This window comes from Phocoena sinus, chromosome 1, assembly GCF_008692025.1.
Source record: "Phocoena sinus isolate mPhoSin1 chromosome 1, mPhoSin1.pri, whole genome shotgun sequence".
In the NCBI taxonomy this organism is placed as follows: Eukaryota; Metazoa; Chordata; class Mammalia; order Artiodactyla; family Phocoenidae; genus Phocoena; species Phocoena sinus.
Genome location: NC_045763.1, coordinates 103,342,683 through 103,356,981, shown reverse-complemented (window position 1 = coordinate 103,356,981; position 14,299 = coordinate 103,342,683). Strand labels below are relative to the sequence as shown.

At 47.7% G+C, this 14,299-nt stretch overlaps 1 protein-coding gene across 3 annotated transcripts in view; it reads right to left on the bottom strand.

The window, feature by feature from the left end:
• Positions 1-14,299, bottom strand: part of VANGL1 (VANGL planar cell polarity protein 1) — a 77,735-nt gene that overhangs the window by 36,979 nt on the left and 26,457 nt on the right. For 2 of the 3 annotated variants that reach the window (XM_032650965.1, XM_032650958.1), the window contains exon 2: positions 7,196-7,402. In XM_032650965.1, coding sequence (XP_032506856.1) covers positions 7,196-7,266 — 71 coding nt within the window. In that variant the 5' untranslated portion in view covers positions 7,267-7,402. The remainder of the gene's footprint in view (positions 1-7,195; positions 7,403-14,299) is intronic. The other variant, XM_032650975.1, reaches the window with a different exon arrangement.

Below are 14,299 nucleotides of genomic sequence, written 5' to 3'. Positions count from 1 at the left end.
ATTGTAAAATTACTGACTTGAGTTGATCATAATTCGCCTAAGCTTATTTTCTAGGACTTTTTTCTGTTGGGACAACACAGCAAAATACTTAAGCTTTGGTCTGTCCAAAAAAATCTGGGACACACTGTCACCCTACACCATTGGACAAGAAGAGAAGAAAGGAAACCCTAAACCAATACAGAGAATCAGTTACTTCCCATTACTACAAATTCAAAACTAAAAGTCATCCCCATAGATTCTAGATGAACTTAAAGCAGCCACAGAAACAGGCAAAAGTTAGAGCAAATGACCCCAAGAGGTACACACACGTGTGTGTGTGTGTGCGCATGTGTGTATCTTTTCAGGCCCCCTAAGGAAAGCAGGCTGTTGCATGGTTTTACCCCAGATGAACTTCCTGGGTGGTCTTCCAGGGTGACGGTGAGCGCACCCTGCTGTGGATCAATGCTGAAATTAGGAAAGGAATCAACCACTGTGCAAAGCCCAGGGGTCATGACCTGGCCATTAACCACCTATGGAGACTGGCACCCCTACCCCCAACTGTGAAGAGTCAACCCAGGAGCCCCTCCAAAGGAGCCCCTCAGTGGCCAAGAATAAGTTCCCTCAAACTCCGTCCCGCAGGCCGCCCTGACATCAGTCCTCCTTCCTTCACCTGTGCGCCCTCCTCCCCAAGGTCTCCCAGGCAGGACAGAAGCATCGCACACACACACTACAGAGACAGACGGTCAGATTTTGGTTCTGCCCCTACCTGATGTGTGAGCTTGCACACGTTACTGAACCTGCCAATGAAAGAATGTCGCTCACCAGTGGCTCTAAAAGGATGAAGTCGCTAGCCCCTGCTGTTGCTGACCTTCGACACACCCTGAAAGGAGTTCAGGGCAGAGATCAGGAATGAGGCACTCTGTGCTCTGGGAACACTGGCAGAACAGCCCTTCAGACAGTTAGACGTTTTCAGGAGAAAATGTTCCGAACCCAATTTCTCGCATCTTCTCATACCTAGAAAAGCACTAAAGTCATTAAAGGAGACGTCTGCTCCTCATGACCAGCAGCAACCTTCTACCAAGATGTGTGCCTGCTTGCATGTACCCCTTTCGTCAGGTCATATAGATGCTGACCGCCCCCACTACCTCTTCAGAGCAGTTCCTCAGAGCCATGTGAGAGGCTGTCTCCCAGGCTTTAGTCTTCAGGAAGCCCCAAATAAAAGTGACCTCACAGCTCTCATGTTGTGTTTTATTTCAGTTGACAAGCCTCTGAAAAACCTCAGTTTCATCATCTATGCAATGGGGATAACGATCTCACCACATAGACACAGGGATGTGAAATAATACTGTGGCTATTATTATTGCTATTACTATCCACACATGGCAAAGAATGGTGGCTTGACGTGGTGAAGCAGAGTATGTGTTCCTTGGAGACAGACGAAAAAGCAGCTTTTAACACACAATCAAACCCCCTCCCCCTGCACAGCATCCCTCCTATTAACCTACTACTTAGCTAACAAAACCACATGCAGACTTTCTGTGGTCAAGCTTCTGCTTTATCAGTATCTCCCTAGGATAAGCCCTGGTTAATTCCTTCAAAGGGCAGGGAGGCTTCAGTTGTCCCAGAGACGCTTTCAGTGATACCATCTCTAATCCCTGTAGCGTAATTTATCACTACAATCTATTGCTAAATTAGAGTCCAGAAATAGATGTGTTCTGGTCAACTCTGGTGTTTTATTTTAACTGGGCAACTAAGGAAACAGCTAAGAGATGTTGTTTGTTTAACCAAGGGTGTGTCTCACTGCCAATCACTCCACTGCCCACCCCAATTTAAAGAGCACTTTACCAAGTGCTTTCTTATGTTAATCTTGTTCAATCCTAACAATAACCCTATGTGGTATTATTGTCTGCATTTTATAAATGAGGAAACGGAGGCTCACAGAGGTTAAGTGACTCCCCAAAGTCATAGCAAGTGGCAGAGCTGGATGTGAACCCACCGCCTCGATTCAGACCCGCTCTGCGGCACTGATTTGAAGAGCAACTGGAAGATTTTGTAGCGTAAGTATTCCTTATGCTCATTCCCACACCCTGAACTTGATGAACTTACCAGAGCTATGGAATCTGCCTTTGAAGCTACTGCTAGAAGTCATGACTGGACCATGACCTTGGAGAACACAAAGCAGTGCACCCAACACTCTGGCTGCCAAAGACAACCACTTCAAAAGGACTCACTGTGAGAAACAATAAGCAATTGGGGAAAGTTTTCCCATGTGTCTGATCAGTCTTAGCTGTTTAGACTAAGTCTGGAATCACTGTTCCCCAGGACCCCCACCTTGGCCAGGCCAGACCGAGGCACTGCTCCTCTTACTGTGTTTCCACTTTCCCCAACTGCTCTCACATCTATCACTGTCCTGCCATCTGCCAAGTCACGTGCTCCCCTAACCCATCAATCTCTTCACTAGTCCCACGGGTCAAATCCTGTGACAGCACAAATTCCACTGGAAATCAAAATTCTTCCACCGAGTGCCAATTCCTGCAGGCGGAACACTACCAGGGCCGGGGCGGGTAGGGAACCACCCAGGGCCGGAAACAGCCTCTCAGGGGCCAGCCCTTCCTCGACCCGACCCCAACTGGCCCAGCCTTGGCCCTTAAAGGGCCCGACAGTCCCCAAAGGAGACGCAATCTCTACAGTTCCCCTGGTAACATCATAGATAAACCAGCCTATTACCTGACAACCCCAGGAAGGTTCCTCATCCTCCAAGCCCCAAACCCTAAACCACTGCTTCTCACACGCGAAATGTGCAGACAAGCCACCTGGGGTGTAGATGAAGTACAGATTCATTGGCCCCATCCCCAGAGAAATAGTCCGGAGGGGAGAGAAACCGGGAATCCGCCCTTTTCATCAGCACCCCAGGTGATTAGGAGGCAGGTGGTCCAGGAAACTCTGCCCAAGGCTTTCCCACCCAAATGCTCCTGGGGGAGGAGGTTGTTGGAGCAACTACTCAGAAATTTCCCTGTTTGTAAAATGCCCTGTATACAGCGGGGGCTCAATAATGGGAGATGTGAGTGCAGCGCTCAGCTACACAATGTTGCAGTGTACAGCGTGGCTTCTATACCAAAACAGCATTAAGTGCATGAGGTGGGAGCAGGACTCAGGACAGTGTGCATCAGGCCCAGAGCCAAGAGCCTTCCATTCACTGTCAAGTAAGGGGCCGACGGAAAGCTCACCCTATCCACTCAACGTGGGCTGCATGTCGTGCTGGTCCTTGTCAAGGGAGAAAGACCTGTTGTACAGCTTTTATAAAAATCACTGGTCCTGAATTACTGCCCTGAATTACTGTCTGAGCCCAGACTACATAGAGAAGCCCAACAAAAAAGGCTGCCTTCCAAGTGCTTTCCAGCATGCAGGGCTATGAGCCCAGTATGGCTACCGCTTCACTGCATCGGTACCCAAACGTTCATCCCCAGAGCTCCAACTGCCGTGATGTCAAGGACGTGCCAAGTACCCTCCAGGAGAGGGCCCGCCAGTGGTGAAGACCACCAGTCCACGGTGTCTAAGAGAAACAGGAGACAGGGAGTAGGCTACCAAACCACTGAAAGGATTTTTCAAACACACGCGTACTTGGTGTTTCTCCAACTCCACTCGAGTTGTTTGGATCAGCTACGCATCTTTGCTGGGCAGGTGTGTCAGCCACAGGAATCCTTGTATCTTTATCTCTGAGCCTGTCTCCATGCATCCTGTGCCCGTATGAGTAAAGATAAGTCAGGGGTTGGGGGCAAGCAGTAACATGCTGGAGGCCTGGGCATGTGTACGTACCTGCATGTGTGTGAGTGTGTAAATGCTTGTTTTCAGGCGATTCCAGAGCTCAGCCCTGGGGGTGCTGCTGTAAAGCCCGTCTCACTCTGACCAGAATCCCCGTCGATTCCTAGACCGTTCCCACTTACAGTCAGCATTTCCTGGGAAGATGATTTTGCCCTCTTTCTGTTGTTCGTCTATTTCTACTTGGGGAAAGCCAGCCCCACCGGTTACTCTTCCCTTTCCTTCTCTACCACCACCCACTACCTGTCCTTTCTCCACCAACTGCGACTGCCGGGGCCTGGCTGCTTCCTCTCGGCACTGCCTTGGGTGCGAGGGCTGGGCACAGGACAAACTGACTTGGAAGCGGCCTCGGAACAAAAGCACAGACCCCCCCTACCGCTCAGGCAGCCTCTTTCGGACAATGCATTTTAGTACATTAGTCACATGGCTTACCCTCCACTCCCTTTCTTCCCTATCAGTTACTCTGCCGCTCTCCACCCAGCACAGCCCAGGGAGGAAAGCATGGCTTCCAGAGGAGGACTAAATGGGGCCTTAAACCTGAGGGTCTCTACCAACCTCGTAACTTCAGGCAAATAGTGCTGTCTTTCTGCGTCTCAATTGTATTACCTGTTGAACGGGGGTCCCACCTCCCACTGGTTCTGGGACTGCTGTGAGGATGGGGGATAACGACCAAGGGTCCTAACAGGCACTCTCAAACTGGTCATGAACAGGTACTGGCAGCCGCTGTATTGAACTCGGGGAACTGGTGCTCCAAAACCCAAAGGTTAGGCGAGGTCGGCTGGAGTCTGTGCCGTTTTCCCAGCAAGTTAACTGGATACCCTCTGGAGATGGCAGGTATCACAAAACCAGACCACTAACCTCTTTGTTAGAAAAGAGTCACTTGTCATCTGCTTAGAACCCAGCCAGTCCTCCAAAGATGATCTCGGTGTCATCAGGCAAATCATGTTTGCTGCCCTTCACGATTCCCCGCTGACAGTTCTACCAAGATTCCTAAAGAGCAAGCTCCCTCTCCTTCCCTACTCTGCCATTCAAATTCCCAACAAACCCCTGAGCAAAGCAGCCCTCACAGGGACACTCCCGGCTGACAGAGACCCTCTGCTGGGTCCAGGGCACGCCTGGGGGAGGCTACTACTACTCCCCAATACCACCCCGACAAAAGACTCCTGGCACCTACTCTCTATGGATTACCACCTCTGCCCCACAGTCACTATGCCCTACGGGGCTGCCTGTCAGGGAATCCAACTCAGAGGCTGTTGCTTTTCTAAAGATGCCAGGAAGTTCACCTATAAATCTCTTATCTCTCACCCTGAGCTCTTCTGAGTAGGCATTCAGCAACACCCTTGGTTAACTTATTAAAGGTCTCAGCTTGTATTATTTGCCAAGTACTTTCCGCAGGGGTCCAAGAAGGCCCTCAGAGTTCTGCATGCTGTTTTCATTGAAAGTTACAGTCTCCTAAAGTTACAAGAGCACTGCAGTATCAATTTCTCGGGGCCCCAAGGGGCCTGAGGAAACAGCAGTGCAGAGCAATGACAGTCGGGACACGAGTCTAGATAAAGGAGGCCAGAGATGGTTCCTCCTCTGAACACTGCAAGGCGTCCCTCTCTACTCATCCCCAAGCACCAAGAGAACCCCAAATTCCCACTCCACTCATCACAGTGTAGGATGGGGAAGCTTGGCACACTGACAAGGGAATTGCTTTTTCCAGTTAAGTTCAAAGATTGGACATTTTTACACAGCTGTTTCTAGTATTTTAGAACAAACCTGATATGTTTACCCACTGATTGAAATTTGTGATTAAATGTTGCTCCCCAGAGGGTTCCTGACTTTCTCAGGATCTGGGTTCTGGCATGTTACTTTACGCCTCACTCAGCAGCCCTCCTTGCTGTTTCCCATGCTGACTAGAAAGCCTTGTCTGGGCTCCAGCACAAGCTCATTTACCTCTTTTCCCCAGATTGTTATGATTATAAGAGCAATACATGAAATTTAGAAAATAAGGAAAGTTAAAAACACACACACACACACAACTATAATCCCAAGAGTTGCACACCTAGAGACAGGCATGGTCAATCTGCTACCATTCATTGTATCATAAGAATATATAACCATTATATGCACAAAGTTTTGAATCTTGTTTTTTAGTAACATGGCATCATATGTATTTTCTCATGTCATTAAATAATCTTTGAAAGTCCTTCTTTTACACTCATTCCATTTCTACTTTTAATCACAAAATATACACTTGTAAAAGACTGAACAAGTGCAGAAAGATAAAGCATAAATGAAAGTTCCTATCAGTCACCATCCTGTGTGGACCCCTTCCCTGTGGATGACCGCTCTGGGCAGCTCGGACACTATCCTTCCAGACCCCTTTCTGCGTGTGTACGTCCATACATGCTAACAAACGAATAAATCAATGAGATATCCATATCTTACTGCTGTCTTACAAAACAAAATCCTGCTCTGCAGTCAGCTGCTTGTATGGGGAACTGCTCGGCAGTCAGGGAAACACCACTATAACCACCATTCCCAGCCATGGCAGGGCTGTGACCACAGGTGGGCCTTTGAGTGTGGTGCTGAAATGCCAAGGCCATTGATAGCATTAATACAGCCACTGGTTAGTGACCTACTATGTGCTGTGTTAAATGCTTCACAAGCATCATCTCATTTAATCCTCTCAACAGCCCTGCTATACCCATTTTACAAATGAGGGCTCTAAATAAGAGGCAGCATTGCAATTTTATCAACTGCGCTCTTCACCAGTACGGTACCACCTCTTCATTTATTCATTTCCTCGTTTCTCTCCTCACCATTCTGCAGGTCTGTAATACTGCAGGCCTTATGAATACCAGTGCCCACCTGTTCATTCCTCACAGAGGAGAGGAAATTTGGCCCCGTCACCGAGGGTCAGAGTTTTCAAAACCCAGGCCTGCTCACTGGGAAGACTAGTCAGAGAGAAATAAATAAGGCACTGGGCCAATCCTGCCACTTCAGTGGATAAGCCTCAGGCAAATGCATAATGGATAATGAGTCAGCAGCTTTGGGTGAGAAGCAACAAATTAACACTTTTTTTTTTTTTTGGAACTTTCACTGCATTCTTGGTAAAGCTTTGAGAGAACTGTCATCTATGAAAAGTACTTAGAAATGAAAAACATTTCCACTGAAGGGAGAAACTTTAATTTAAAATCAACTGTGAGAACTTAAAAGTCACCAACTGTAATGGTGGCTATAAAATGTAAATTGGTCGTATAGTTCCTCCCCATGCCTGTTAAATGCTCTTGGACTGAACCTCCGGAGTCAACTGCCCTGCAGGGGGACTGTTTGAAAGTGAGCCCAGGCAGCCTGAGCAACCCGCGAGTTTCCCCCAAAGGAAAAGTGGAACAAGCAGTAGCTTACATACCCTTGTCTGTGAGATTTTTTCGAATGACTGGAGTAGTAAGAGTATCCAGAATACGTGGATTCGGTATCCATAGCAACGGAGAGCTTGCTCTTGGTGAAGGAGCAGGTACTGTTTCTCCTTAGAGGTAGAGAATCTCACCTACTGGACTCCTCCTCAGACCTCAAAGGGCCTGGGAATCAAGGACTTACTCTTCGGCAGGAACGAATTCTGGGAAAACAGGAAAAATAAAGGATATCAACCTTCAAAGCCAAACCCGAGGGGCGAGAAGATAAGTGACAGTAGCAACCTCCTCTCTGGGGTCTCTGTGATGGAGTGAGCAAGGGTGAGGCTCCTGAGTGCTAAATGCTCCACTCAGGTAGCAGCCAGCTTGCCCAGGTGTCTGGGAGGGGGACGGGTGGGTGCCGGGCAAGCCCAACCCCTGCCCCGCAGCAGCGGGGAAACCCGAGGTGGGAGAGACCTGGCCCTTGGCCATCTCCCAGACACAGCCAGCCTTCCTGGCATCCCGGTCCTAGACACCGTGCCCAGCTCTCACTGCCAGTGTGCTGGTTACAAAACAATACCCAGGGAAGCAGCTTTTAAGGGATTTGCTCAGAGTTTCCGAATCCACTGGGGGAAAAAAAAAAAAATGGTTCTCAATCTCTTTAATCCAGGAATCCAAACTCCTGAGAATTTATCTCAGGGAACTAATCTCTTTTTTTAAACGAAAAACTATTATTAGCACATTGTCTGAAATAGTGAAAAGCAAGAAACACTCTCAATGCCCCCCAAACAGAGGACTAGGTCAGGGAGACACGATTCATTCACCCAAAGAAATATCATAGAGCTGTTTAAAATGATAATTATGAAGAACAGAAATTTGTACGATGTAGTGATAAATTTAAAAAGCAGGCTACGTACAGCATTGCAGGTAGACGCTGAAATCTACATTCCAGTTACAATCACACAAAATCACTTATGTAAGGACAAGGATGACAGAACATCAGAAAATGAAAGCAGGCGATTTATTAGCTGCAGCAGGTTCCTGGGTCTTTTCCCACATTTTCGTTAAATATTGCTATGCAATAAAAATAAATTGGAAATGTTTCCAAGTACATTCCTGAGCCCCACATGCTAAACCTTTACTTCGAGACAAAGGAGTTCTGCACCCCTCACCCCAGAGCTGGTCTCCACCCCACAGGGCTCCTCCTTCCAGCGCCCCTGGAAGCTGACACTGCAAACGGAGCCAGTGAGATCAGTGTGAAGAAAAAACAAAGAAGCCGCAAATGCCATACCTCTACCCACACTGGGAGGAGGCCAAGGCTCCTGAGCAATGACCTGCCAGCCTGGAGGGAATCACCCACAAACCACCACTGGCCAACACAGTCCGAGCCTCAGTCCCACCTAGGTTGTTTGCCCTTGTCATTCATTCCCTAGGGTCTGTCACCTAGGGCTAGCTAGCCTCCCTTGTCCTGATGTCCTGACTCATTATTTCATGGCTGCTCTCCTCCCGAGACCCGGGGTCTAGCCAGGGCTGCTCACTGTCAAGTACAGCCTGGGATAAGTCACCTGCCTTCTTGAGCCTCGATTTCCTCATTTGTCAAATGGGGATAAACCCACCAGCCATGGACTTCACAGGGTTGATCTGGAGACATAAGCTGATACGGTATTAGGAGCTGGGTTCCAATCCCAGGCTTTACTCACCTGTTAGCTATACGACCTCAGTCAAATTATTAAATCTCTCTGATCCCACATCTGTAAAAGGTGAATAAAAGGGCTCATGCGAGAAACAAACAAGCTACAACTGTGACCACTCCCAGCACCGGCTCCGATATGCTGGATAAGGGGCATTCGGGGTTATCAAGACTCCCGCGACCAGTCCCCAACCTAGAGGCTCTCCTTGTCTCTCTCAGTAAGAGAAAGACACGGAAAGGAGCAAGACAGAGTGGGTACCCATGCTCACCTTCCCACCTGAGGCTCACCTGCGGCCAGACAGCGCTGGGCTTGCATCCCAGTGCAGTCCAGGGCTTGCTAACTAGCTGTGTCCCCCTCGGAGCCTCAGGTGTCCTCATCCGTAAAATGGAAATAAGGCAGCCTATTTTGTGGGGTGACTGTAAAGAATCAAATGTGGGAAAAAACCCACTGTGGGCATTTTAAAAACATGTTAGTTTTGCTCTTGGACCTTCCCCCACTTTTCTAGAAGACTTTAAGAACAAGCTCATCTTTTTTTTATTTCTCCCTACTCTTCCCAGCATGTTCACTAGCAATTTCAATGAGCTTTCAGCACCTTAGACTCTCACGTCCTTTCTGCTCTGGGCTATGCTGCTTGTTCTTCTCCATACCTGGCAGACGCCAGCCTCAGGAGGTGAGCCAAGATCTCCAGACCTGCCCTGAACGAGCCTCTTTCCCCAAAGGTCCTTCACCCAGCTCTCTGCGGACCTGCAGGTTCCAACACCCGGCTGCCTGGCCCAGAAACCTGACTGCTGTCTTCTACACCCAGAATTGACCATCCACAACGTCTATACTTCTTTCTGCCCTCCAACCCACTAACTCTCGACTCTCTTTTCCATCCCAGCTTCTAGCTATTTCCGGCTAAATGCTGCTGGGGTGTCTCAGAGGCAGGTGGCCCAGGCCCCGAAGACCTGCACGGATCCTATTCACGCTCCCCGGCCGTGACACCGCGGGGCAGACACTTAGCTCTCTGAGCTTATCTCCCCACCCTCCCACCCCCCTGACACCCCCGTAAAATGAGGCCATTTAATATGATCTCTTCCTAGGGTTGCTGTTAAGCATTAAAGGAAGCTCCCAAAATAAAGCCTCTGGCACATGCTAATGCAAATTTCATTCCCCTACTGCAAGAAGACGTCATCCTTGGTCCTTATTAAAACCTCCGGCCATCCGTTAAGGCAACTCCAGGCATGTCCCTCAAAGGAAATCATGGGCTCCCAAGTGCTGTTTGGGGGAAAGCTTTACCTCCACTCTACCAGCTGCCCTTGTCTGGTTTCTCTCTCACAATTCCTATCTATACTTATCAAAGGGTCGGTTTGCATATGCTGCCATTCCCTCCCTCTTGTCACCCCAATCCTCCATCTCTGACGCTCCACTGAAACAGCGCTAAGTTGGCCAGATTGCCAGGAGCCAGATCCAAAGGTCCCACCCTTGTCCTTCTTCCCCCCCGCCCAGACCTTCTTAACCCATGTATTCATTCATCCGCCTCCACGTTTAGTGGGGCTATGAGAGACCTGCTAGGCGATGCTAGGTTACAGCAATGACAATGGCACACAGCACACGGCTGCCCTCGCGGAGCTCTCTGCTGTCTGTCCTCCTCCGATTTGATGGTGTTTGTGCTACTCCTCCTCCAACAGTCCTCTCCCTCTCCCCCATCAAGTTATCTTTTAAGACTCAAAACTCACCCATTATTCTCCTCCGTCCATGGATTTACTCTAGGATAAGCTCCATGGAGACAGGAGCTACTGTTTACCTACCCCAAGATACACTGAACATAAGAGGTACCCAAAAAATACTTACTGAAAGGATAAATCCCCAGTGCACATTTCCTACTCAGATGCCTCTTGCTCCGCTTGGGATTCCCATCACCCCCACGATGCTCTCCGGTGCCCCGGACAGTTCTTTTCAATTTCCTCCACTGGCGCCATGCGAACATCCTACTGACCCTATACAGCCAACCCAGCACCATTTTCACAACTCTCTCCCCGCTTCGGCCCACACATTCTATTGTCCCTAAGTGCCCTCTGTCCCGTTATCCATCCCTCACTCTCCCAGTTCTCAGGCCACCCACTTCCTCCAGGCTCCACGGACACAGGGCTAAACTATTCCAAAGCCTGCAGGTTTCCTCACAGAATCCAGTCTCTTGAGAGTTCGGGCCCCTTCTGCGTCACACTGTCTCTATCAGAGCTATCAATTCTTGTCCCAGATCTCAGCGAGGATTAAGAAGCAGCGACCAGAGGCAGACGGACAAAATCCAGAGCGAACTCATCTCAAAAGCCAATGGAAGGGTTTCGACATCGTTAACAGAAAAACACATCCTGAAGCTTATCATTGCAGCAGTTCCCTTGTATGCACAAGAAATTAGCAGAACTCAGATAAGGTCAGAGGGAGGCCTTATCAGGAAGATAATAAAGGAAAGGAAAGGAATCAGGTTCTCTGGGTAATAAAGTGATAGGCTGCTGCACTGGCTTGAATAGGATAGGGTCACATAAAGGTGTAAATGTGGATCCTGGAATCTGGAACTATCTATCTATCACACTGACCCCTGACATGACCCAGACTGTGCCTGGCTCTGGTTGGGCAGCTGCCAGAGTGATCTTTCAAATCACGACGTGGACGTCACTTCCCTGCTTAAAACCTCTCCACGGTGTTCCTCTGCACTTCAAATAAAACTCAAAATCCTTCACTTGGTCTGCCAGGCCCTGCCCACTTCTCCAGCTGGGCTTTCCTTCTCTACCCGAGGTTCTCTAAGGCACCCGGCTCTCTGCAGCCTCAGTACATCTGCTCTACTCACTCTTCACCCACCTCATTTTGCCCAATTCCTACTCATCCCTCTCAGCTGAAATACAGCTTCCTTCAAGGGCCTTTCCGGTCCTCCGGCCTCACCTGGCTCTTTCCCACCTCCCTGTACTTCTTGATATCCCAATTTCCAATTACACAGGGACTGGCTCCTGCAGAGACAGTAAGCTCCACAAGGGCAGGGGCCTCTTTCATTACTCCCGCTCCAGCTCCTGGAGCACAACAGGCTCTCTGTAAACGTGTACTGAATGAAGGAAGGGTTTAGGTGGCACGTATCGGGACGTGGAGCCCATAGGTTCACTGTGGAAAGAAACCTTAGAGGTCGTCTATTTTAAATCCTCAGTTTTACAACCGAAGAAAAAGACGCAGAGATTACATTCCACAGTGATAGCCGAACCACCAAGAGTGGAGCTTCTCTGCTGCTTGCACAAGTCTTACTCAGCGGCAAAGGTTATGTGCCAGACACAGTAAGAACTGGCATCAGTCTCTGCCTCCCCCTGTCCTCCTGTCATTTATCCCTTCCGGGCTGCAAGCAAACACCAGGATAGGGCTAGAGCTTGTCAAATCACATCTCACGAAGGTCAGAGGGCAGTGTTGAGACAGGCTCAAGAGCACTTTTGACTAAGTGGCAGCATCTTAAATCTGGAATTCCCCAACAAAAATGTCAGAGAACCTCCTTCCCCCCACCCCACCTTTATTAAAAGCAAAGTGGGGATCAGAGGCCTCGAAGAGAATCTGCCCCTAAAGTCACATTCACTCACAAAATATACCTGACTCCTACTTGAAAGGAAAACACAGGGTTCAGAAAATCATATGAGGGAAATAATATGTTATGGTAATGACAGTGGTAAACATAAGCTAACCTTCTCAGAAAAGGAAATTATAAAAATGTCAACAGCTCTGCCTAGAGCTATTAAGTGAACTTGGGTTGGAGGGTAGAAAGTTACCTTGCAAGGGGTACAGAGACACACGCTGAATTTAAAGAGCCATTCTACTCCTTCTGCAGTGGATATACTTCCAAGGGAAGCAACTGTGTTTATATATACTGTGCACATCACTTTGCATATTTGATTTTTATCATATATATAATTCTAAAGGGTTTACACCATTTATTATTTTTATTGTTTTCAAGCTAACATTTTTCTCAAGGTACCCGTTTTTAATTACGTGGCACTCAAGGGGAAAAGGATAATTTAGATAATTTTGTTTAGTCAACTTTTCTTCTACAGGAGACAAGCAATGAGCACAGGTTTTGAAGTTAGATTGTCACTGTTCAAATCCTGGCTCTGCTACTTATCAGCTGTGTGACCTCAGATTAATTACTTAACCCTTCTGTGCCTGTTTCCCTAATTATAACAACAGAATTATATTTTACTTACCTTATAGGCTCAAGGCAGGTTAAATGAGATCATTCATAATCATTCAGACTAATGCCTAGCACACGGTAAGCATTATTACTACTTAGTAAAGTTAAATTCCTTCCATTGGAAAGAATACCTTTGTAAGGCACATGACTCATGTATCATTTTCATTAAACGTATGTATTTTTTTTGGTCTATGTGAGTCTACTTTAATGAATCCCATTAGCTATAGCTAACTAGTTTATTGATTTCCATTCTTTTCCTTGCAGGCCTTCTTTTACCGTCCCCAGGTTAGAAATGAGTATCACAGAAAGCTCTGTGTGTTTTATTGGGTTTATCTGGAGGACCTCAGGGTTGTAAGGGAGGATGGGAAGAAGTATTTTGCTGAACTTGTGGTCTATAAACCATAACACATCATCCAGGCCACTGATGTGGGGATCAGAAGGATTGTGGCATTTGCAACAAACCCAGTGATTCTTTCATTACAACAGTGCTCTTATAAATGAGTGATTCCGGGCCACTATTCACAAGAAAAGAAAATGTCAACCTCATTTTACCAATGATTTCAACTCACCTTCCCAGAATATCTCCTCTTGGTTCCAGTCATCAATTACCTCTGAAACACCCTTAACAGCTGGGTATAGATTTCCAAAAGCTGTGAATGGTTAATGTGTCTGGAGTTCTTACGATGTATATTTGTTTTCAAGTGACCCCCGCCCCTTGTCCCCTGCCAGATTTTTAAGCTTTGGAAAAGTAATTTCGAAAATACTACCTCCCCTGTAAATTCCAGGACGCAGGGTCCAATGACTGCTGTCCAATAAAGTGGTATTCAGAAGGACACCAATGGAGACAGACCTCAGCTGAACATACATGCACCTTTTCATCAGGCTTCAGGTGAGACCAAAGCCACTACTAGAAACATGGTCCAACCCCACGTCCACCTAATCCTGCCTTGTCCACCTTCTGGAAAATGGCACAGCACGATGTCCATACACAGCTAGTCCCCTAGCCACAGCTAGTTCACTTTATAGAGAGAGAAGGGCCATAATAATCTAATGGCTCACAGTTAATCGAGTGCTTCATATGTATTAGGAACTGTTTTAAGTCATTTGCATATAATATCTCACTTAACCCTCAGAACACGCCTTATATGGGAGAAAAAATAAGAATTTCATGTTACAGTTAAGAAAACCAAGGTGGCATACCTGGTAAGTGCTGGAGCTGGGCCTTGAACTCTGAG